This window comes from Phycodurus eques, chromosome 14, assembly GCF_024500275.1.
Source record: "Phycodurus eques isolate BA_2022a chromosome 14, UOR_Pequ_1.1, whole genome shotgun sequence".
Taxonomy (NCBI): Eukaryota; Metazoa; Chordata; class Actinopteri; order Syngnathiformes; family Syngnathidae; genus Phycodurus; species Phycodurus eques.
The window spans coordinates 19,567,669-19,594,024 of NC_084538.1; the positions used below are offsets into that span (position 1 = coordinate 19,567,669).

Consider the following 26,356-nt stretch of genomic DNA (forward strand, 5'->3'; position numbering starts at 1 on the left):
TGACTTTTAACATTTTTAATGAATGCATCAACAGGATTAAAACCATAGATCAATATTTTGGAATTGACCACATATTTGTTCTTTATGTAAATAATAAACTGAAAACAAAACAAGATGAAATGTAAATACCTCATAGCAAATATGTTAGTTGCATGATATGTGTACAGAATGTGGAAAACCACCATACCATACTGTTGGAGAGCAATTTCAGCCCCCTGTATGTTCCACGTATATTAAGGACTGACAATAAACTGATACCATACCATACCATGTTGACCTAATGGCAAATGGGCACAATTTACACAATGTCGCTTCATATGACAAACCAGTTAAGTGAATGTTCCATAAAAAAGTCAACATTTCTAAAAATTAAACTGTTCCAAAGTCAACGTGTTAAAAAGTGTATCTCTAAGTCTAACCTTTAAGAAAAATCTCAGATAAACTAATACTACAAGGTCATTGTTGGAAAAATATTTTATGTTTGAGACTACAGCAGAAAGGGACATGGCAAGAGAGAGCCAATCACAAGTGTGGGCTTTAGAAGGAGGACATGATATGAAGAAAAAAATAAAATAAAAGAGCTTTTGTGGCTATTTTTTTGTAATTAAAATTGTAATCATGGGCATTTCCAAAAGTAACTGCAATTTAATTACACATGTAATGAATTACAATTAAATACATGTTATTAATATATGAGCTGTCATTGTATGTACAACCTCAATTCCAATGAAGTTGGGATGTTGTGTTAAACATAAATAAAAACAGAATACAATGATTTGCAAATCATGTTCAACCTATATTTAATTGAATACACTCCAAAGACAAGATATTTAATGTTCCAACTGACAAACTTTATTGTTTTTAGCAAATAATCATGAACTTAGAATTTTATGGCTGCAACACGTTCCAAAAGAGCTGTGACAGGTGGCAAAAAAAGACTGAGAAAGTTGAGAAATGCTCATCAAACACCTGTTTGGAACATCCCACAGGTGAACAGGCTAATTGGGAACAGGTGGGTGCCATGATTATGTATAAATGGATCCTCCCTGAATTGCACAGTCATTCACAAGCAAAGATGGGGCGAGTGGAAAAGTGTTCTGTGGTACGATGAGTCCACATTTCAAATTGTTTTGGGAAATTGTGGCCGTCGTGTCCTCTGGGCCAAAGAGGCAAAGAACCATCCGGACTGTTATGGAAAAAGTGGCAAAAATGACTGAGAAATTCCGATATGAACAATAGGTTAGTTGACACTGAAGTCACATCTTTTCCTGTCTCGAAAAGGAAGGGCGTGGTCTGGGATACAGCAGCCAATAATATTGCATTTGCACGTGTCCTGGAGCCAATCATATTGGAGTAAGGCGTGACCTGCCGACAAAATGAGTGGGATTTCTCATAACGCTCCTGCAATGCTTTCTGGGTTATGACCCGTAATTGCACTCCGGCGCTAAAGATGGCAGTAGCGTGTAGCTATAGTACATTAACCAACAGATGAGGTAGAAATTCACGTGGGCCAGAGTGTCAACATGGGGAAAAGAAGTAGGCAGAATAAGCAACTTTTTACCAATCTTTCCAAAAAACAGAAGAAGCACTTGAAAGAGTTTGGCGAGGAGCATCCATTTCACGACGTGTAAGTTGCGACAGAATCGTCTAAAAGGCAGAAAGTGGAGGATTCTTAGCCAACTAGCTAAGTTGTGGAGAGGAGAGGTTGTAATTTGTAATTTAAATGGAAGTCGGTTTCAATATTTACTGGCCACCACAATGTTACAATATTTGCAGTGTGTTTGGTGAAACGGCAACACTAATATAGTTGTGATTGCATTTATGTGATGTGGGGCTTTTGTTATACATGACAACGTTTGAACAGGGCAGCCCTTTCTTTTATTTCTGTTCTATCATTAACGTCAGTAACTTTCCCCGTCGTGTTATTTCCACAGAGTCAATGAGAAATCTGAAAGGACACAAATGGTGGAACTGGTGAGTGATGCCCTAAAAGCAGACCCATCTGCAATACGAGGTTACAGTATTCTATGAGTAGAGCGTTTCTGCTATACAACTGTTTTCGCTGCACTCCAAGAGTTTGATCAACATTGATTTGGATATCTGGGTCGTTCAAAAATTGGAGGTCAATATACGCCGCGATATTTTTCAAAAACGGACTATTGAATTATTTATTTACATTAAAGAGAAACTCATTTTTCAAAACATATTATTGCTCAAGAAGTGTTTTTCAATACAATAAAGAGGGACATGTTATTTGAATGATAGTTTAATTTTAATATTACTGTAATTACAGTAACAGCCTACAGGGTTGCAAGTAACTACACATGTTTGCTAGCTGTGTTAGCTGCATTGTTAACTGGTCAAAAACAAACTTGGCTATGTGGTTTTGCTAAAATGTGTTCATAAATGTCTTTCTGAAAACGAGTAACACAGTTGTGTTGGTTTGAGTGCCATATTCCATTACGACTGCAAAAATTGAAAAAAAAATATGAAAAATAGAAGTGTGGACTTGCCTTGGGTCTAGCAGAGCATTTAGCTTGATGATGTAATTTCTGCTGAGTCAAGGGGCTCCCTTTTTTTTTTTCTCTCCTCTTTCCGTAGATGGCTAATTTTTAGTAACAGGGTTGCTTGGACGTTATGGGACACAACTTAAGATCATACTACAATTTAAAATGTTTCTGTGGCAAAACAATTTTTTTTTTAACAATTACAAGGCAAAATCATTACCCAAAAAGCTGATTTAAATTAAAAAATGATTTAAATGTCCTCCAATTTTGGAATGAGCCATATATGCATACTGCTCTTTTAAAATCCAAGGCACCAAGCCCAGAACACACTGACGGTCAGCTGGACGATTTGGAGGAGGAAGAGGAGGAGCCAGAGCAGAAAACAGCCTATCAAAAACTTCTTGCGACCCTCAGCCAAACCAACCATGATGACCAAAGTGATGAGGAGAGCACTGATGAAGAAGAGGGGCTTGTTGATGAAGGCACGCTGATTGTAACATATGCTTAAGGATTGTAAATATGATCTTACCATTGTAATAAACCAAAGTGGTAATTGCAGAAAACAGTGATGGTGTTGACCAAGATGATGGAGATGAAGAGGAAGGGGAGGAGGAGGAGGAACTCGAAGATTCTGGTGTAGCGCTTAGTCAACCATTAGAAGAAGGCAAGGACGAGCAGGCAGCGGGTGAAGAATTTATTGACACAGAGAATGAATCCAAATTCTGCCTGGAGACCAACTTGATTGGTGAAAAAGGGGAAGAGGACATTGAAGAGGTTGCTGGCCAAGACAAAGGTGAGGAGCAATGAATGAAAATGCCGACAAAAATCATGTTTTGTTAGTGTTACGTCAGGTTGATCAAATTGATTTGATGTTTTCCAAACTTATGCTTTCGACTTCCAGATATGTTTTCCGAGCATTTGGGCACAGAGCTTAGTGAAGATGATGTGCAAAAGATCACATCAGGCAGCAAAGCAAAGGCCCATATCACGGTACTCACGTTTATGCAACCTGTACAGTGTGCTATTAAATAATTGGCGACTCATTGGGTCTTTTAAATTTTGTATTGTATTGTATTTTAGTGGCCAAAATTAGGCTCACTTCTTTGCATCACTCCCTTGGAGAGGTTCGGCCGTGTTCCCTCTTACAAAGACACTGACCTCCCAGCTTTCCACAAACTCTTGGAAGCCAGTTGCAAGAAAGTTAACATGTCTGGAAACTCTAAGGAGGAAGCAGAGGAGACAAGCCCTCTCCAGTTGGAGCTGCTGGCTCTCATGGGAACATACAAAGATCTCTACTACTCAGAGACCTGTACTTTGAAGGTGGGCCCGCAGGTTCGAAGCGCTTACTGCCTCCATATCCTCAACCACGTGCTGAAAGCCAACTCCTGGGTCCTGGCTCACAACGTTCAGCTTAGAGAACATCAGCAGCAGGCTAAGCAAGGAGAAGTGTTGCAAGATGAACCAAGAGACCAAGGTCTAACCCGGCCCAAGGTAAAACACTCCCTACACCCAGTGAATACTTGCTTTCTTTCCAGGTAGATTAATCTAACAATGTTAATTATATTAATTTGTGAAATTGCATTTGCTGTAGCTACAAGCGATCTAATAAGTCTACACACCTGTGTTCAAATGCCATCTTTTTGGGATATAAGAAAATGAGGCCAAAAGTATTCGTGACCTGAACAACGCACTTGGAAGAAGTGAGGAGGACTGAAACTCAACTGAGCTTGAGGTGTTTGGTGTGTTCAAAACTAACCAAACACCAAGGCGTGTGCTGACTCCTCTTCAACTGAGTTTGAATGTGATTAGTTCATTCTGAACACATCCACGTTCCAGTTATAAGACGGTATGCACACTTATGCAGCCACGTTCTCAGTTGTTTTTTATGTCCCCTTCTGGAAAAGATTTCTTTCTTTTCATTTGAGTTGTAGAGGCTATCGGTGACATTATTGGTGGGAAGGGTTTTGAAATTTGTCCTGGTCTAATTTTTTTTATGCCACAAAAACCTGGCATTTGAACGCGGTGTGTGGACTGTATATATCCACCGTACATTAGAGGGTCAAAATATTATACTGCATTCAGCACTTCGTAAGGTGCAGTTCTACGCCACTGCGAACTACAACCACTGTAAACGAATTTCCTTCAAATTTGGTGTCTTGGGTGTACCCACTAAAATGAAAAAAAAAAAAATTTGAACACAATTTCAGTGTGTGTTTTAAGGTGGGGGTGGGGGGGGGGGAACTCATCAGTTTCATCACTTGAAACACCACAGATTGATCACTGGGTTATTTATGTGGTGCGTGACTTACAGTACATTTAACTCAGTATGGCGGGCTAGTGGTTAGTCCGTTTCCCTCACAGTTCTGAGCTTTGTGGTTCTATTCTCAGCACAGGCCTAACTGTGTAGAGTCTACATGCTTTCTCTGGCGTGTGTGGCTTCTCTCCAGGTGCTCCAACTTCTTCACTCATTCTAAAAACATGCACAGTAGGTTAAGTTAAGAGTATATTGTCCATCCGTGTGAATATATGTTTGTTTATATGAGCCCTACGATTGGCTGGTGACCAGTCCAGGGTGTACCCTGCCCGCCTTATGTCCAAACTCAGCTGGGATCAGCTCAAGATCAATCGTGACCCTGATGAGGACAAGCACTATACAAAATGGATGGCTGGAAGAATCTTTGTATTATGATGTTGTATCATGACAGGTCCTGATTCTTGTGCCGTTCCGAGACGGAGTGCTACATATTATACAAACTCTCATCAGCTTGCTGGAGAGCAAAGGCAAGAAGGTGGTGGTCAGCAACAAGAAGCGGTTCAAAGATGAGTTCGGACAGGTCTCTGATGACAAGCCGGCCAATCTGCGCAGACCAGACGATTACCACGCTATATTCTCTGGCAACGTGGATGATCACTTCAGGATAGGTGCGCCTGAAGAAAAAAAAAGTTCCACATGAGCCGTAACCTTTCAGATTTTCTGTCTGATGCTGAGTTTGCTGTCTCTCTTCAGGTGTCTCCATAATCAAGAGCAACATGCGCCTCTACTCTCCCTTCTACTCATCAGATATCATCATTGCCTCTCCACTGGGCCTCCGCACAGTACTGGGAGCCGAAGGAGAATATAAGAGGGACTTTGACTTCCTCTCCTCTATCGAGATGCTAGTAGTAGACCAGGCTGATGTTTTCCTCATGCAGAACTGGGAACATGTCTTGGTAGGAATGCACTTGCCCTCTACACTTGACTATAGACTTCCACGTTATACTGTCACGTATTGCCATGCGGGCGTTGACAGCCGTGCGACCGCAGGAGTATAAAGAGGCCTTAAAAGTTGTCATTTTTATAACCATTTTTAAAATGTATTGTTGGTATTTTTTTTAATTAGGGAAATGTATACAAAAATACAATCATTTTCAGCATTGTTTTACAACATCCAATTTTCCCCCTCTATTTTGAATAAGAAACAAAAGAACAAAGGGGGTTTACCCAATATTCCAACAAAGAAGTAAGGTTAGTTTAGATTCAAGTGCAGTTAACAAAGTTCATAAACTGTATGTCAGGGTGATAAAATCTATCCATTTTACCCAAATTTGGTCCAATTCAACTTGTTGAATTCTCAGGCAGTAGGTTAGGTTTTTAATTTTATTTATCTCATGATTCAACCACTTTCTGGTAATTGACTTTTTTACCAGCTGTTCGAAAAGCCTGTAATAGCTTTACTTTCCTTTCCTTCCTTCCTTCCTTCATTCATTCATTCCTACCTTCCTACCTACCGACCTTTATTAGTTGAGTTCAACCCAAATACTGAGTCTCAAAATTCAAAGATGGGTTTTGAACACAGAATTAAAATTTTGTACTTCTCTCTGCAGTGTTGGGAAAGTTCATTTTCTACACAAATTAGATCACCGTTCCAAAAATGAACTCATTCTTTTTTTTCAACACTGTATGTTGCTGACCCTCAAAATACTGGCATTTCATTTCCCCATGTTGCCCATCATTCAGTCCACACTAGTCACCAGCTCCAGCTTTCACCCTAAAATCTCAAAAACATGAGAGGACACTTGTTGCTTGAATGGTGTTTTTTTTTTTTTTTTAAATGAGGAATTAAAACAAAAACAGGACTTTTGTCCTTAATGTGCAACCGCATGCAACACAGTATGACAGGAACGATGGTGAATGGACATTGCTAACTTTGCATTCTTTACAGTTCTGGCTGACTGGCTGATTTTATCTTATCTAGTCTTATATTGAAAGACAAAATAACTTCCATAATATGACAGTGTGATCGTACAGTGTTTTAATTAAAGAATTCTGATACGAATAATTTTCCCAACAAAGAACACACTCTCTCCCATTTACGGAGTGTCACCTCCCGCATCTAACCATGAATGACAACCGCACTGAATCGCTTGCCAAGTACAATGCTAATCCTCCGACATATAAAGACTCGTGTGTATATAATGTGTTCAGATGGGTTTTGTCCTAGAAGTCATTAACAAGGCCTGACACTGAATAAAAATTAACTTTCATTCGAAAACCATTTTTTGACACGAGTCATATGTGCACCATTTTGTGTGTGTGTGTGTGTGTATATATATATATATATATTTTTTTTTTTATTTTTTTTTCCTCAAACATTGACCTACATCTCCTTTTCTCCCTCACCAGCATGTGATGAAACACATGAACCTGCAGCCACTGGAGTCGCATGGAGTGGACTTTTCCAGGGTCCGAATGTGGAATCTCAACAATTGGGCCAGATATTACCGGCAAACACTCGTATTCAGTTCCATCCAGGACCCACAGATAAACAACATCCTAACCAAACAGTGTGTCAACTACCGTGGACAGGTTCTCCATTTCATAGATTCTACAAGTGCTTCAGGGCCCAATTTCGTTGGACAGACAGAAAAGGGCAATATGGATGACTGTGCTCTATAGCAGTGTTTCCCCACCTTTATTGAACCAAGTCATGAGAACAATATCATTCCACAACACTGAACAAAAATACTGCGATAATGATGATTTTGTCTCAATGTACTCCCAAATTTTTACCCACTCAGTGTGAAATCGAATTGCCTGATAAATTTAACACGAACCTGATCAACTTGAAAAGTTGTGAGCACAACTGTACAAATATGCAGTCATACGTACGTACCTGTCATATAGGAATGAAAGTGTACACCTTTCTCATAACCTCTAGGTGGCGGCGGCATTTTGGAGTGAAAGTGTAGAGCTTTTTCATAACCTCTATATGGCGGCATACATTTATCAAATGGGAAAGTTTCCCCCCCCCCTATGTATAATGCGCAGGGGGGGGGGGGGGGTAATTGTGCATTATACACGAGAAATTATGGCAGCTGAATAAAGATGTATTTTTAATTCATAATTTTGGGACAATTTAAGGGAAATTAGATCATTTCCCAAAGCACCCCTGACGATCTCTCGTTGCATACTAGGGTGCTATGGCACCCTGGTTAATAAGCACTACTCTGTATTATCAAATGACACCGTTTCGTCTATTTGACTGGAGTTAAGTAGCTTCATTTACACTTTCAATGTATTCTCAAATTGTGTTTCCCTCATCAGATTTCAGTTAAGAACATCCCCAAAACAGGATCCATATGCCAGGTTCTTGTTCAGGTGCCCCATGTCTTTCAGAGGTTCTCCTCTGATAGCTTCTTGAACCACGATGCACGGTAGGCTGAACAATGATAAGAGTTGTCTTACTACCCACCCAGCTTGGTGGAATTGTTCCATTAATTCATACATTCTCTACTCAAGATTTTAAATTTTTTCTAATTAATAATATTGAAGTGGTATTTTGAATGCAGATTTTCGATTTCAGATGGCAAAAAATACTTGAAAGCATGTTTTGCTATAATTACATTTAAACAACAAAAAATGTCCATCTGTTTGCCCTGTTTGGTTCCTCATGGCTCATTTAATCCGCACTAAACTTTCTCCTTGTTAAATGTACCAGCCCTCCGCAGTATCATAGAAATCGGTTGTGTGCGTAATTTTGCTACCTAACCAATGACCATTCAAAAGCATACCCCTTTCACGTTTGGTGGCAGTAATTACAGGATATTTTAATTTGATTATTTATATATTGATGCACTCCCAGCCCTGAGAATACAGCAGTTTGCTATGGTATTGTGATATTTCCACCTAACTTTATTGTCAATTTAAAAATGACCCTGTATCAAATTCTCATTTCACGATGAAGATGTCATTTTCTTTTACTCCCAGTTTCAAAGTAGGGCAGGTACACACAAACAAGCTTTCGCATACATATTTGCCGGAGAACCCATGCAAGCACGGACGGGGAGAACATGCAAACGGCACACAGTCTGGAGCCGAGATTCGAAAGCTCCGAACTTTGCGGCAAACGTGCTAACCACTTTTCCGTTGTACTGCGTGACACCAAAGTGTACTTGGCCCGTTTAAACATGCATGTGGTGTAGAGCTGCAGCTAGTAAAAAATAAATAAATAAAAATGAAATAAAATTTGGTTTCTAAAAAAAACATCAGTGGAAGTCTGAACTTTTAGTTGCAGTTTGTTTCATCTCTATTGTTTATTTTGTTCTTCTGTTTGTTATAGTATTTGATGTCCTCTTATGTCCCTTGATGTTTTTCCAAAATAATTTAATTGGATTTATTTTTGTCTCTGCTTTCTGTAGGTTTCAGTTCTTTGTAGATAAAGTGCTGCCTCAGTACAGGGACTCGGTCATGTCGCACACGCTGATCTACATTCCGTCGTACTTCGACTACGTCCGGCTGCGCAACTCCATGAAGAAACAGGAGATGAGCTTTGCGTGTGTGTGCGAGTATTCCAGCAAATCAGAGGGGTCTCGAGCAAGGCACGTCTTCCTGAAAGGCGATAAACAGTTCATGCTTTTCACAGAGCGCTTCCACTTTTACAAAAGGTGAGTGTTGTGGTGAAATTCCTACAATGGAAAAAGAATTGCTGGAGAAGAGTTTGTCTTTTGTTGTCCTTATTTTAGGACAACAAACAAAAAGAAAAGCAGCTATAGTCAGGTTCCACACACTGACTTCTCTGCAGCGTGAGGCCCATTTCTGGTTTACAGACAATTTATGCAGTTTTGCAACTCTGTGATCTATGTCGGCTATGTTAAGGCTACATGTGATGTATTTAAGCTACAGTGGGAAGAAAAAGTATGTGAACCTTTTGGAATTTCTTAAATCTCTGCATAAATTGGTCATAAATTGTAGGCTCAACTTCATCTAATTTGCAAGAATAAACCATCTTTGATACTGATACCATACAAATAATTTTGTTTTCATATTTTTATAGCGCGTAATGTAATTATTCAAGGAACAGGGAAGGAAAGGTAAGTGAACCCTTGGCAGCAATAACTTCAAATGTTTCCTGCAGTTGCAGGGCAGACGTGCACGACGATCAGAATGACCTTTGAACTATTCCTCTGTCCGAAAGGTGTAGTTCAGCAATATTTCTGGGATGTCTGGTGTGAATAGCTCTCTTGAGGTCATGCCACAGCTTTTCAATCGGGTTGAGGTCAGGAATTTGACTGGGCCACTGCAAAACACGTTTTTTTCCCCGAAGCCATTCTTCTTCTATGGTTTGGATCATTGTCCTATTGCAACAGCCGTTCTCTTGAGTTTCAACTGTTGCGCAGATGGCCTCAATTCGTTCTGAAAAAGATCTTGATGAACTTGTGAATGAATTTTTCAATTGATGATAGCAAGCGCGGCACGGCGGACCGACTGGTTAGCACATCCGCCTCACAGTTCTGAGGACTCGGGTTCAAATCCGGCCTCGCCTGTTTGGAGTTTACATGGCGTTATAGGTTCCTCCCAAACCATTCAACTTTGGTTTCAGCTTCTTTCTTAACACACATCAGACCTAACACATCTTATAGAATACTAATCTTATAAGGCTTGACCTGGTTAAAAAAAAATAAGTATGAAGGTAACAGAAAAACAAATACAGGGACAATATTAAAAACTGCAACAATACACTCCTTAAAAAAAAAAGAAAAGAAAAACCCTAACCCTGTGTTTCAAACATCCATCCATTTTCTGTACTGCTTATCCTCACAAGCGTCGCGGGCGTGCTGGAGCCTCTCCCAGCTGACTTTGGGCGAGAGGCAGGGTACACCCTGAACTGGTCGCCAGACAATTGCAGGGCACATACAAACAAACAACCATTGGCACTCACATTCACACCTACGAGCAATTTAGAGTTTTCAATCAACCGTGCATGTTTTGGGGATGCGGGAGGAAACCGGAGTGCCCGGAGAAAACCCACGCAGGCACGGGGAGAACATGCAAACTCCACACAGGCGGGGCTGGGATTTGAACCCCGGTCCTCAGAACTGTGAACGTGCCGCTGTTTCAAAACAAATATGTTGAATTCTGAACATTCTTGACAATCATCCAAATGTAATAAATAAAGCTTTTATTAAAAAGTAAAAACAAATCACAAAGCTTTACCTTTAATGACAATGACTTGTTGCTTGTGGTTCTTGCTGCCTTCAATTTTGTCTGCATTAAGGGAAGAACATCCTCTATTATCTTGAGATCAGGCCACTGACTTGACTGTTGAATAGTATTCAATATTGTTGCCTTCAAAGTGTCTTGTTGTTTTTGAAGTATGTTGAGGGTCATTATCTGCACCGTGAAGCACAATCCTATCAGTTTTGTTGCATTTGGCTGAATGGGAGTGGGAGTATAGTGCTGTATAGTAATAGAGGATTATCGTTAAATGCCCGTGTCCGTAATTCCGCCATGCTTCACACATGATGGGATGTGTTTTGGATCACGAGCTGTTCCTTTCCTTCACTAATTGTCCCTTTCAATCATTCTGACCTTGAAAGTGTATTTATCTGCTAGAACAGGTGTGTCAAACTGTTTTTTTTTTTTTTTTTTTTGCCTCGGGCCGCATTGTGGTTATGATTTCCCTCAGAGGGCCGTTAGAACAATGAAACCATATCAATGTTTAATCATCACCAACATTTTATTACCATTACACAACAAATTGAGGGATAACTAGTTTTGAAATCAGAAGACAAGGATAATAGTTTGTTCAAGTATTGTTTAAGTTACTGTAGAAGAAGGGTTTGGTAACAGAAAAATGCAACATCTCAACATTATGGTTTATTATTATGACAATTTGGGCACAGATTTGAGCAAAAATCACAGGAGGTTGACGAACATGATTTGCTTTCGCGGGCCACATAAAATGATGTGGCGGGCCGCATCTGGCCCCCGGGCCTTGAGTTTGACACCTATGTGCTAGACCATGGGAGGCTTTTTTTTTTTTTTTTTTCTCTCTGCCCAAGTCAAGTCTGGTTTTGAGACAAAAGTGAAGGAAGCGAGACTTGAGAACAAGCAGTAATTTAACGAAAAAGCAGTGAAGCTCTAGCAAAGCAAATCTCCAGGGAGAGAACGCACACTTTGTTCATTCAATACAGGCTCCACACTGCAGGCTGTAATCGACGGCAACGATATGCATTGTCGGTTTTCCCCAAATACTTTTGAGCCTCTGAAAGTGGATGTGCTCTGCATAGACTCACTTGATTCAAATATTGTTTTATTTCAAATACTGTATGTCGTAGTGGTGTATCAGTGATATCCACATCCTTTTTGCCCTAACTGTATAGTAAATATAGTAGTATAGAATGTTGAAACGTTTGTGTTACTTTTTTCTTTTCAGGTACACCATCAAAGGGATTCAGAATCTGATATTTTACGGCCTTCCCTCCTTCCCGCACTTCTACAGTGAGGTGTGTAACATGCTCACAGCGGGGGCCCACGGCGAGGAAGCCAGCTGGACGTGCACAGCCCTGTACTCCCGCTTTGATGCCCACAAACTGGCTGCCATCACTGGTGCCCAGCGGGCCGGACAGATGCTAAAGTCCGACAAGAGCCTTCACCTCTTTGTTACAGGAGGGGAAGATCAACCCTGATTGAGCTGGCCAGTTAAAACAGGACATTTAGAAAGAAATGGGCCATTGAGAGGGACTTGATGGCATGCCAGGTGCAATGGTTGTTGGTGCGTTATCAGTCACCGAAGCCCATAAACATTGTAGAGCATCATGATTGTGGTTTGAGTTGTTCGTATTATTGCTGCAAGATGATGCCAGATTTCATTCACAGATGAATCAGCAAATAAAAGTTTTGCTAGCTTTATTGACATCCACATTGTAGTGTATTTAATGGGTTTTTGGATACTAGAGACCATATGACCTCCTGTATGCAGCAATACTGTCTTATTGGTGATACTTTTGAGCTAACGATCTACTTTCTCTGTCCTACCCTCTTAATGATTAACTTGCGGGCTGCTGTTAGCAGGACCTTGGCCACAGAATTATAGTGTTTTTCCAGTTTGGCGAAAGGTGTGTGACGGCAGACCTTGTTATAATCGGCCGTCATCATGCAAGATGAGACTCGGCAGCTCAGCCTCAAGCGTGAAGTGGGCCTGGCGGGCGCCGTGTCCCTCATCGGGGGGACGATGATCGGCTCGGGGATCTTCATGTCACCGCAGACGGTGCTCGCCACCAGTCGGCAGCCCCGGAGCCAGTCTGGTGGTGTGGGCGTGCTGCGGTCTGCTGGTCATACTTGCTTCTTTTTGCTATATTGAACTGGGGACCGTCATGAGAGAATCTGGCGGAGAGTACGTCTACATCCTCAGGACGTCAGGCCCAGTCGTTGCCTTTATGTTAATCTTCAGCTCTGTTTTATTTGTCAGACCCGCCGGTGTGGTCGGCATCTCGCTCAGTTTCGCTCAGTATGTTGCGGCCCCGTTTTACCCAGATTGTGCGCCTCCTGTTATGCTGGTCAAGTGTGTGGCCGCAGCCGCAATTATTACGGTGGCTACGGTGAATTGTCTTAACGTTCGCTTTTCAATGTCGGTGCAAGTGTTTTTAATGGTGGCTAAGGTCCTGGCGCTGGCAGTCATAATAGTAGGAGGTGTGGTGATGCTCGCCAGAGGAAACACTGAAAACTTTCAAGACTCATTTGAGAAACTCAAATGTTGGCATCAATCCAATTGGTGTTGCTTTCTACCAGGGGCTGTGGTCATATGATGGCTGGAATAACCTCAACTATGTGACAGAGGAATTAAAACGTCCAGAGGTACAGTACGTCTTTTCATTTGACATACAGTATGTCAAGTCAGCCTTCATGTGTCTGTTCAAAATCACCATCCAAATCTTTACTTCATGGTAGGGAGAGAGAGAGGAAGAAAAAAAAGAAGAAAAAAAGCTTTTAGGATATGCAGATCAAACTCTTTTAAGACATCAAAAAAAAAACAAAAAGATGTCCGAATGTAAAGTTTATATCCAGCTCACGGCGGTTTGTGTGGTGGAATGGATAGTAGATTTGTTGCCGGATACATAAAAGTTGTTGATAAAAGTCAAATTTGCTCTGACAGAATTACAGTAGTATCGGGGTAGCAGTGTGGAGTAGTTGTTAGCATGTGGGCAAGGTTCTGGGTGAGAATCTAAACTTTTTTTGCATATCGCTTGTGTACGTGCGTGGATTTTCTCCGAGTACTTCCCATATTCCAAAAAGGTGCTTGTTAGGTTATTGAAGACTATATTGCCCATCAGTGTAAATGGTTATTTGGTTATCTTCATCCAGCCATCCCTTTTCCGCACCGCTTTTCCTCATTAGGGTTGCGGGCATGCTGGAACCTATCTCAGCTGACTTTGGGTGCAATGCGGGGTACATCCTGAACTGGTCGTTAGCCAATCTGTGCCCTGCAATTGTCCATAATTCCCTTCCTGACCACTAGCTGGACACAATTTTAATTTCAGATCTTTCAGGGGTGTCAAACTCATTTTTGGCGCCAGCCACATTTCCCATTTCCATTTTGTCAACTTTTCATGGGACAGGACTGAAGAAATGTCACTGCCAAAATGTAAAACGCAGGAGTCAGTGTACAGCTAATAGTGTACATTTACTGTGCCCTCAAAATAACAACACACAGCCATTAATGTCTAAACCACAGGCAACAAAAGTGAGTACACCCCTCGGTGAAAATGTCTAAATTGGGCCCAATTATCCGTTTTTCCCACCTTGGTGTCACGTGACACAAAATATCAAATATGAATGGGGAGCAGGTGTGTTAAATTTGGCGTTATTGCTCTCAAACTCTCAGTCTTGCTATTTAAAAAGCATTGGCTTGACAGATGTAGCAAAAGAAGCTACAGAATCTCAATTAGCTCCCAGCATGCTCGCCCCAGTCCGGCACGATCCAGATTTAGAAATTAAGATACCCTTTTATTTGAGTTTATGGGAACTACAATCTATCACTATTGATCACTGCTTGAATCTCATCATAGAGTATATTGCATTAGAAAAAATATCTGCAGAATGAAAAAAAAATCAATGACATAATTCCACAGATAGCTGGTCACCCTTCTTCAACATCCGCGTTGGTCCCCCGTTCCGGCTGCTGGTGGAGGGCGGTGGGGCCCCCCTGTCACTCCTCGGGCCTGCTTCCTCCTCTTCTCTCTGGTCCTTGCGTCCGACTAGGGTCGCCTAATCCTCTTCTGGTGAGGGGTCTGGGAATGCGGTGCTGTTTCCCGGTCTAGACTCCTTGCTCCTCCGCCCCCCAAAATTTTAATGCATTACACATGCACACATCGTCTTTCCTTTAATGCACTACATACACCTATTTCTGGAGGGCATTGGGTTGTGGGCTGAGGGGGTGAAGCACTCTATATTTTAATGCACTACACCACTCTGGGGCCACTTATTCACGGGTCGGGCCAATGACTGACAGTCGGGGACCTGGCAGTCATAGTAACGAGGGGGGGTTCACTAGGCTTATGGTGGTGCTCCTGGAGACGGCCCCTCTGGCTGGATGGCTGCTTGGCGTGGGGGATCCCCTCTCATGTCCCATGGCTGCTCTCCGGGGTGCCCCCCTTATCATTCCCTTGTCGGGTGCCCCTATCCACCAGACGGTCTCATGTTTCACCCTAGGGCTGGGCGGGGGCTGGCTACATTGTGGGGATGTCTCGCTCTTCTGGGGAAGAAGGACGGGGTTGTTGGTATTGGGCGGCGTTGAGCCCCTGTGGCCGGTTTTCGGGGCGCCTCGGTGGACCACCCTGGAACCCTCGGTGTGGGAGGTGTCCCCCTCCACCGGGTGGCGTTCGGGAGGGCTACTGGGCCCGACCCCGCCTTCCGATTGGGTGGGTTGGGGTGCTCAGTCCCCGCGGCGCAGGCGCAGCAGTTGCCGGACAATTCTGACGGTTACTGTGCATGCAAAACGGTGTCAATTGACTTGCATGTGTCCGCAGACACACACCCCTGGGACTTATTCGCTGGGTGTGGGGCCACTCACTCATTGCGACAAATAACGTAGAACTATGCAAATTTCTTGGGTATCCCCTCACTTACACTCTGGTCCTATATCTCATCACACTGTACTAGGGATTGGATATAATGATTTACTTTCCTCATCTTGTTTACAGCTAGTGTTGTAGTAGTCTAGTCTTTTGTTGTCTTCTTTTCCAATATAATTTGGTTACCTTTTACTCTCTCCCCATTTTGTTGTTTCTGTCACTCCCCTTTAAAGACTTTGTTCGCCCGAACAACAAATAAATATCCATCAGAATACGAAGGAACCACAGTGGGATCTTAAAAAGGCCACTGTGACACAGTAAAACTGTTCCGGCATAAAAGGAATACAGATCCTCATTTCTGCTCGACTTAACAGCCGAACAGGACCAAAAAAAAAAAGAAAGATGTAGGAAAAGAGAGAACTCCTACCACGAGGCACAAAGTAATAACTACCCCACCTGTGAACGTGGTAATCACTTGCAATTGGTTGACCACAAACACGACTGACAAACACGGACTCGACCTGAAGAGGGAAATTGGGATTACTGGGGCGGTATCTTTCATTGCTGGGACCATGATGGGTTCTGGGATCTTCATATCACCCCAGTATGTGATTTCCACAATTGGCAGTCCGGGGGGCCAGTCTCATTATATGGGCAACCTGTGGGCTGATAGCCATGCTGGCGGGGGGGCTCTGCTCTGCTCTGCTATGCCAAACTGGGAACAGTCATTCCAGAAAATAATCTACATGCTGAGGACAACAGGGAGAGCGGTGGCCTTCATGTTTGTCATGAGACCTGCTAGCGCCACCGGAATTGCGCTCAGCTTTGCCGAATTTGCTGTGGCCCCCTTTTTACACAAGCTGTCGCGCTCCACAGCTGGCGGTAAAGTGTGTAGCTGCAGGAGCCATCATCATTCTGGTTTTGGTGAACTGTCTGAGCACTGGCCTGGCCACCATCATTCAGGTGGACTCCGTGGCAGTCAAAGTGCTGGCAATGACTGTGCTCATACTGGGAGGAGTGGTGATGCTTTTCGACAAAGGCGCTGGGAACTTTGTGGCCACTTTTGAAGGAACCGATTTACGTGTCGGATCCTTTGGCATTGCTTTCTATCAGGGTTTGTGGTCCTATGATGGCTGGAACACTTTGAATTATGTAACTGAGGAGCTCAAAAATCCTGAGGTAAGACTTATGTTTACCTTTTCCTCTGTAGAGATAATGTTCAAACTGATAAACTTGATTAGTTTTTAGCAAATAATCATTACCGTGTAATGATTTTGAGGGCAAAGATTCAACATCTTTTTGATTGTACTTATGCTCAAATCAGTTTGTGCTGGCCTACACAGGAAGCCCTGGAGCAAGCTTGTTGATCTGGGCCCTCTGGAGTTGCGGCCATGTTTGCGGCGTTGTCCTACACCGAACTTGGAACCTTTATCCCTGAGTCTGGGGGCGAATTTATTCACATCCTTCGGATCTACGGGTCATGTCCTGCTTTCTTTGCAGCAATTACTTTCACCCGAATTGTCAAGCCTTTTAGCATCGCAAAGTATGCGACAGCCCCCTTTTACAGTGGATGCGATCCCCCACAGCTGACGGTGAAGTGCGTCGCAGCTGCGGCCAAGTGGAGTCTTTTCACGAAATGCACTTTGTCAAAGGCAAATAACATATCAGTTGATACGCAACAACTGAACTCCTGCGTTCAGGGCAGGTGGGCAAAATACTGTACATATGTACAAATTGGTTGTTTTGTGAATATCCCTTTAATGTTTTGCTGAAGCACCTTTTCATTCTTGAGTGGTGGGAGTCTATTGGAATTGCACATCTTGGCTTGGATTTTTTGCCCACTCCCACTGCAACTTCTCCTGAGCACGGCCAAATTTGGGTCTCCCCATAGAATTTCTGTTTTGCCTCAAATTGGGACATTAACTGTACGATTACCGGTAAATGGAAAAAAATGGTTGAGCCATTCTTTAGTTTATTTGGCGACTTTATTTATTTGTATTTTTTGGCTTGTTTGAAAAGGACATACACGCAAAATAAATACATAATCTCTCAAGTGGTAGCGGAGGATTCCGTTTACGGTTAAAGGAAACGTATATACAGTGCCGTGAAAAAATATTTGCCCCCTAATAATAATAACTTTACTTGTATAGCACCTTTAAAAACAAATGTTCACAAAGTGCTTTGACAGAATAAAACAGTACACACCAAACATCACAATCGTATATCATGAAAAACCAAACGGGAACCAAAACCAGTGAAGCCCCAGTGCCAGTAAGTAACATTCTTCTGCAGAATTGTCTGGTAAAGAGCTGAATTCATGGTTCCATCAATCACAGCAAGACGTCCAGGTCCTGAGGAAGCATTGCAGCCCCAGACCATCAAACCAACTGCTGGTCCGATGTTCTTTTTTTGAAGTGCTGTATTACATTTACACCAGACGCTCGTCAAGTGTCGGGATAGGGGCCGCGGGGCCCAATGCATCGGTCACGTGATGCAATGTGGGCGCGGTCTTCTTTGAATCGTGGAAATTTGTTCCAGCTTTTTGAGGACTTCTTTTGTCAGACGGGTTCTATTCATGTGAGTTCTTAATTGAACAGGTCTGGAGGTACTCCGGTTTGGGTGTGGTTACTGTCAATTAACTCAGCTTTCCAAAATAATTTGCCACAGTTAATTAATTATTTAACAAGAGGGGGGTGGGGGGGGGATTACTTTTTCCACACAGGGCCAGTTAGATTTGAACAGGTTTTTTATCTTAATAAATAAAATCACCCTAAAATAAACTGTATTTTGTGTTTGCTTGGGGTATCTTTGTCTGATGTTTATGTGTTTAATGGTCTTAAAGTGGGAAAACTATGCAAAAATACAAATTTGAGGAGGCAAATAGTATCTGTAAATGTGTGGGATAAAGTCAGCATTTGTCACATTCTCCACTTTTGCCACGGTCTCACTGAAACACCACAAATGTCATTACATTTAAATGATTATATTATGTGATACTATTCCAGTAACATTTCAATTCTCATTGTGTTGCTCTTGTGGTCTTTCTCCCCCCCCTACTGTATTGCAGGTGAATCTTCCGAGAGCAGTAGTGATTGCAATCTCAACGGTGACTGGCTTGTATCTGCTGGTGAACGTCAGCTACCTGACAGTAATGACGCCGAAAGAGCTCATTTCATCCAATGCAGTGGCTGTCACATGGGGGTGAGTAGAACCTGACAAAGATGTCAGTTGACTTCATCTTGCTCGGCTCTTTAAGTTTTATTTCTTTGTTAAAACATGAAAAGGAGCATGACGGAATTAATGAATCTCCAAGCTCCACCTACAGTCATGAAGTATGATTTTATTTTTAACCAACTGAGTCTATACACCGAGTTTAACCCTTGTGTTGTCTTGCGGGTCAAAAGTCACCCACTACCCGGTTTAGCTGTAGGAAAAAAAAAAAAAAAAAATACCTTTAACTATCTTTTTCCAACTTGACATTTTCTGACTTTTGCTAAAGGGACCCCATCATTAGAAAAAGTGATACTTTGTTTTTGTTTCCATGCGGGCTGTACACCACGAGGGTACAAAGGTTGTCATAGGGGTCATTTTTGACCCGTGAATTATACAAGCATTTAAACAAGAAAAAAAAGTTCAAAAGCCACACACAAACTCTCTGTAATACACAGATGCACACATGCACACACACACACACACACAGGATTGATGTACAAATAGAACTTACAACCCCAATTCCAATGAAGTTGGGATGTTGTGTTAAATTCAGAAAAATTCAGACAGCAACCAGGGAAGAACAGCAGCACCAAACATCATAAGGATGACTCCAGGGCCAACAAGGTATTCAGCTGCCCATGTCCAGGACATTTCACCCACCTTTCTCCTGTTCATCACACCAGCAATCGAAAGAAATCATCCCGGACAATACAAATTTGGAGGATTTCCGGAAATATGGTGAAAAGTGGAAAAATATGGCTGAGATTGACCTGCGTGGCTACATAGGGCGTTTGGCATGAGCAGGTGCATATAGGTCCCGTGGCAAGGCTCCATATAGTCTCTGGGTTACAGAGAGTGGAAGGGAATTTTTTTTGTGCCACAATGCCGCTGAAAATCTTTCACACTTTCTCAAGAATGCTGAGATTTGACAACCGTGAGTCAAGACGAGCAAAAGGCGGATGACGGACTAACTGGTAATAATAAACAGTGCAATAATAAACCTTTACTGTGTGAACGAAAAGTGTTATGTTGAATTGTTTCATCATGCAAAATAGATTTTGGATTTAAAATTCTCCTTTATTTTGGGGCTTTGGTAGGGGTGGGTCATTTTTGGGGAGTAAACATAATGTTAAGATCGCACAATCCACTGCCAAAACATTTGAAACATCTGCAACTTACCTCAAGTTAGAAATATTCAAATTTGGCCAGTGACAAAACTATGCCGCATGTTAAAGCTGTTGTTTTTCGGAGTCTGTAAACACACTCGTGAAGGCGACGTGCGCGGTCATGTGACGGCCCTGTGTCGTCTGATTGGTGAATTGGAGTCACATGACATTAGTGTTCCCGTTCGATTGGCGCAACAGGCGCCCTATGCGGACGTCGAAGATGGAGTCTAAAAATAGACGCACATGCGCAAGAATGGATAAATAAAAGTAGCGGACGGGATGTCGAGCATTGTAACGGAGTAAAAGTATCGATCCTTCGTCACATAAATACTCAAGTAAAAAGTGCGGTGCGTTCAAAGTACTCTGACAAGTACAGTTTATCGAAAATGTTACTTGAGTAAATGTAGCGCGTTACTACCCGCCTCTGATTTTAGCATACGTACAATCAAAAGATGTTGAATCTTTGCCCTACAAATCATTACACGGATAGATATCATGTAAGGATTTTGAAATGGTTTTCTTTAGCTTTTGGTGATAGGAGTAGTGTGAGCTATTTAGTTCTAATCGCAACTTTAATTTCATGAGGATAATCTTTGAAATCTTGTAATAAAAAGGGGCGGAAATGTGTGGTGTGGAAGCTTTGCAATGAACTTGAGACTCTTCCCCCCCACAGGAACAAAGTGTTAGGATCCTGGGGATGGATCATGTCAATAGCTGCAGCTTTGTCAGCTTTTGGGTCACTGAACGGGACGTTCTTCAGTGGTGGACGCGTGTGCTTTGTTGCTGCACGCGAAGGACACATGGTGAGAATCTTGCAGTCTTTGAAAATATATTTTCCTTTTTTTCCCCCTTTTCCCATAATTGAAAATAGTTCTCACCTGAGTAACATGTCTACGACATGCTTTGGTCAAAATATCCCAAACATCAAGAGTTTGTCTTGATGAAATCTGCCCGTTTTTCAGGGTCGGGGAGTAACAAATGATGTGTTTCATATGAAATGTGTAACTAGATAATGTAATTGAATTGACTAAATGGATGCAATTGTAATCCGTTACATTGCTAGGAGAGAATGTGTAATTAGTTTTGGGGAAATCTCCATGATTACAATTGTAGCTACATTTGAAAAATAGCCACAAAACTCAAGATTTTTTTCCATATCACTTCCTTCCTAAGTTCACGCTTGTGATTGGCTGCCAAATATGACCTCGAAGCGCCACCATATGGTGCAGTTTATTAGTTTGTCTTGTTTACAGGTGGAAATAAAGTAGTTCTGATGACACCACGAGTAAACAAACCCTTCTGTCATTTGACCAAGGCAGAGCGATTGAGAAAACAGGCTAAATGGCTTGAATGACTTTAGCCTGCTTCTCTACCACTGTGGTTTGAATGTGTGAAGTACAGTAAATTGCTTTGAGGGGAGACCGAAGGCCGGCCGGGATTTATAGTTCAACAGGTAAATTGATTCAAAACTAAAAGTGGAAATTCAGACGTACGTAGTTAACATGCTCGTTGAGCGACTGGCTGATTAATGGACTTTTCTGTCATTCAGATTCATGGCACAAACGTGCTCTGACGGTGGAATTGATAAGAGTGCTATGGACGTGACTGACGTTAGCCAGCAGGCTAAATTACTCACTTAAAGACAATCCAACCAAAAATGTTATACATACCTGTTAAAAATGCCTCCCACAAACCCAATGATGGAGGCTTGGTTTCCGGTCTCGACTACGCCGCTAGGTAGTTTTGTGCTCTTCTCTGTCCAACTATTCGACATCGACTCGAAAGATCCTCCTGACTCTTAGGTTCTGCTGGATCGATTTGGATTTTCTTTTCAAGTAAATGAAAAACCTAACCTTTTGGGGGGATATCTGGACGTGCAGCCTCAAACGAGTTTTGGTCATCATCATCATCATTTCGAGATGGTCACTCACTCTCTGCCACCCTGGCGCCTCTTTCTTACAAACATTATGAAAAAGTCTATACAAGCCATTAAAAGCAATTGTCTATTATATGTCCCCTTTGCAATAATGTTGATGCTCTGCTGTCACACTACTGTTATGTATTGTGTGTGTTTTCTAGCCGGATATTCTGTCCATGGCTCACGTACACAGACTGACTCCATCGCCAGCACTAATTTTCACCACTGTCGTCTCCTTGCTGGTGCTCATCCCCGGAGACTTTCAGACTATTGTCAACTTCTTCAGGTGAACACAGGGGCTCCGAATTTCTTTCAAATTGCTTAAAAACAAGAACATGCTGCCTTTTTGTCCAGCCATCCATCCATTTTCTACCGCTTATCCGAGGTCGGGTCGCGGGGGCGGTAGCTTTAGCAGGGAGACTTCCCTCTCCCCAGCCACTTCATCCAGCTCTTCCGGGGGGATCCCGAGGCGTTCCCGGGTCAGCCGAAAGACGTAGTCTCTCCAGCGTGTCCTTGGTCGTCCCCAGGACCGGAACACCTCACCAGGGAGGCATCCGGGAGGCATTCGAATCAGATGCCCCAGCCACCTCATCTGACTCCTCTCAAAGTGTAGGAGCCGCGGCTCTACTCTGAGATCCTCCCGGATGACCGCGGTTCTCACCCTATCTCTAAGGGAGAGTCCGGACACCCTGCGGAGGAAACTCATTTCGGCCCCTTGTATCCGGGATCTTGTTCTTTGACCCACAGCTCGTGACCATAGGTGAGGGTAGCAACGTAGATCGACCGGTAAATCGAGAGCTTCGCCTTTCGGCTTAGCTCCTTCTTCACCACAACGGACCGATGCAAAGTCCGCATCACTGCAGACGATCTGTCGATCTCCCGTTCCATTCTTCCCTCACTTGTGAACAAGACCCCAAGATACTTGAACTCCCCCACTTGGGGCAGGACCTGATCCCCGACCTGGAGAAGGCACTCCACCCCACCCTTTTCTGACTGAGGACCACGGTCTCAGATTTGGAGGTGCTGATTCTCATCCCAGCCGCTTCACACTATGCTGCGAACTGCTCCCTCGAGGACCCTGCCGAGGGTGTAGAGTTGGTCCACTGTTCCACGGCCTGGACGTAAACTGCACTGCTCCTCCTGGATCTGAGATTCGACTTCCCAAAACGGACCCTCTTCTCCAGCACCCCTGAATAAACCTTACCAGAAAAGCTGAGGAGTGTGATCCCCCTGTAGTTGGAACACACCCTCTGGCCCCCCTTCTTAAAAAGGGGGACCACCACCCCAGTCTGCCAATCCGGAGCCACTGTCCCCGATGTCCACACAATGTTGCAGAGGCGTGTCAACCAGGACAGCCCCACAACATCCAGAGCCTTTAGGAACTCCGGGCGAATCTCATCCACCCCCGGGGCCTTGCCAACGAGGAGCTTTTTAACTACCACGGTGACCTCAACCCCAGAAATAGGAGAGCCCGCCTCAGAGAACCCACACTCTGCTTCCTCATGGGAAGGCGTGTCGGTGGAATCGAGGAGGTCTTCGAAGTATTCTCCACACCGGCTCACAACGTCCCTAGTCGAGGTCAGCAGCTCCCCATCCCCACTATACATAGTGTTGGTGGTGCACTACTTCCCCCTCCTGAGACGCCGGATGGTGGACCAGAATTTCCTCGAAGCCGTCCGGACGTCTTTCTCCATGGCCTCACCGAACTCCTCCCATACCAGAGTTTTTGCTTCAGCAACAACCAAAGCTGCATTCCGCTCGGCCAGCCGGTACCAGTCAGCTGCCTCAGGAGTCCCACAGGCCAAAAAGGCCCGATAGGACTCGTCCAGCTTGACGGCATCCCTCACCGTTGGTGTCCACCAACGCGATTCGGGGTTTGCCGCCACGACAGGCATTGAGCATTGAAGTGCCCAAGCAGAATGATGGCATCCCCAGCAGGAGTGCTCTCTAGCACCCCCTCCAAGGACTCCAAAAAGGGTGGGTACTCTGAACTCCTGTTTGGTGCATAGGCACAAACAACAGTCAGGACCCGTTCCCCCACCCGAAGGCGGGGTGAACCCCAACGTACAGGCGCCGAGCCAGGGGGAAATAAGTATACCCACACCTGATTGGGGCCTCTCACCGTGGGCAACTCCAGAGTGGAAGAGAGTCCCAACCCCTCTCGAGAGGACTGGTACCAGAGCCCAAGCTGTGTGTGGACGCGAGTCCGACTATATCGAGTCTGAATTTCTCGACCTCACACACTAGCTCGGGCTCCTTCCCTGCCAGAGAGGTGACATTCCACGTCCCTAGAGCCAGCTTCTGTAGCCGGGGATCGAATCGCCAAGGTCCCTGCCTTCGGCCACCGCCCAGCTCGCACTGCACCCGATCCCTATGGCCCCTCCCACAGATGGTGAGCCCATGTGAAGGGGGACCCACGTTACCGTTTCGGGCCCCCAGGCACTCGCCATCGAGCCCCATCTCCAGGCCTGGCTCCAGGCCTGGAGGGGGGCCCGGTGACCCGCGTCCGGGCAAGGGAAACCTCGAACCACTTATATTTTTCATCATAGGAGACTTTTTGTGTTTGCCTAAAATCAATCTCTCTTTTGTTTACAAGTTTCACGGCCTGGTTTTTTTATGCCATCACATTGTTTGGTCTCCTCTACCTCAAGATCAAGAAGCCAGAGCTCCCAAGGCCATACAGGGTGAGTGCCACTCGTGTAACCTTTATAAAAAAAAATTAAAAAACCTTATACAACATATACCACAAATGATGACTCTCAGCATCTGTACTATTTTTCACCTATTCCTTCAGGTTCCCATTATACTGCCCATACTGGTCCTCATCGCAGCAGTATTCCTTGTGCTGGCCCCCATCATTGACAATCCGCAGATCGAATACCTCTATGTGACTTTATTTATCTTCAGTGGGGTCATCATCTACATACCTTTCATTCATTACAAGCTATGCCCGGGCCTGTTAACAAAGTTGACCATATTCCTGCAGCTATTTTTACAGGTTGCCCCAGCAGAGAAAAACCTATGATGTGGGCTTAAAGATTTCATTTATTTGAATTTCCTGCTGTTTACTGGCAATTTCGATCTCTATGAAACTTCAACCTAATTGCAGTGCTGTACACGTTACATAACCTGCTAGGCCAATACAAATAATCACACCGTGTCATATTTTTTTGAAACTACCATTCCACAATTTAAGTCTAACAGACCTCTGATATTGTCATCCTGGAATGGAAAAACTTGCTTAAACAGTAAACATAGGAGGCAAGAATACCTCATTTTTTACAGTTGTTTTAATTGATTTCACTCAAAGAAGTTATTTTCTTAATCAAACACAATGATTATCAATATCCTGTGGCATTTTAATAATGTGTTAGGCAGTTGTTAACCGTGTTTAATTTGAGTAGTTAAATGTTTTTTTTCTTATGGTCAATAACCTGAGCCTCCTAAGAGTTGCATCGTCTGCACCAGTATGGGAAAGGTCTAAGATAGTGTAATGGTTGTTCCTCACTGCATTGACTACAGTTCATTAACTTAATTACAAAGCACTTTGCAAGCAGGTTTTCTTCTCATCGGTTTTCTCTGGGTACATGGGCTGTCTCCCACATTCCAAAAACATGCATATTAGGTTTATTGAAAACAAGTCTAAATTGTCCACAGGTGTGAATGTGAATGGTTGTTTGTTGTTTCTATATGTGCCCTGCAATCGGCTGGCGACGAGTCCAAGGTGCCTGCCTCCAGCCCAGTCAGCTGGGATACGCTCCTGCTCACCCGTGAACCTAGGATAAGCAGTAAAGAAAATGGATGAATATCTTTATTTATGAATATTCATTCATTCATTTTCCGTACCGCTTATCCTCACTCGGGTCGCGGGTGTGCTGGAGCCTATCCCAGCTATCTTCGGGCGAGAGGCGGGGTACACCCTGAACTGGTCGCCAGCCAATCGCAGGGTACATAAAAACAAACAAACATTCTCACTGTCACACTTCAGGGCAATTTAGAGTCTTCAATTAACCTATCACGCATGTTTTTGGGACATGGGAGGAAATCGGAGTACCCGGAGAAAAACAACGCAGGCACGGGGAGAACATGCAAACTCCACACAGGCGAGCCCGGATTTAAACCCGGTCCTCAGAACTGTGAGGCAGATGTGCTAACCAGTCGCTCACCGTACCGCCTTTATGAATATTTGATTATTTAAATTTTTGCATTCCTTTTTAATT

At 43.4% G+C, this 26,356-nt stretch overlaps 2 protein-coding genes across 2 annotated transcripts; both read left to right on the top strand.

Annotated features, from left to right (window-relative positions):
* Positions 1–1,455: 1,455 nt before the first annotated feature.
* Positions 1,456–12,659, top strand: utp25 (UTP25 small subunit processor component). The gene is made up of 12 exons (XM_061696664.1): positions 1,456–1,627; positions 1,935–1,974; positions 2,818–2,989; positions 3,067–3,300; positions 3,409–3,497; positions 3,588–3,998; positions 5,213–5,429; positions 5,515–5,717; positions 7,171–7,353; positions 8,092–8,201; positions 9,186–9,431; positions 12,203–12,659. Exons 1-12 carry the CDS (start codon positions 1,524–1,526, stop codon positions 12,453–12,455), a joined length of 2,262 nt encoding a protein of 753 aa, XP_061552648.1. The 5' UTR covers positions 1,456–1,523; the 3' UTR covers positions 12,456–12,659.
* A 131-nt stretch (positions 12,660–12,790) lies between these two features.
* On the top strand, positions 12,791–25,862 carry zmp:0000001267 (b(0,+)-type amino acid transporter 1). The gene is given in 8 exon segments (XM_061696665.1): positions 12,791–13,048; positions 13,050–13,511; positions 13,513–13,623; positions 18,907–19,040; positions 20,892–21,021; positions 22,298–22,422; positions 24,733–24,820; positions 24,931–25,862. Coding segments are annotated over 8 exon segments (1,407 nt in total). The 5' UTR covers positions 12,791–12,922; the 3' UTR covers positions 25,162–25,862.
* The last annotated feature ends 494 nt before the right edge of the window (positions 25,863–26,356 follow it).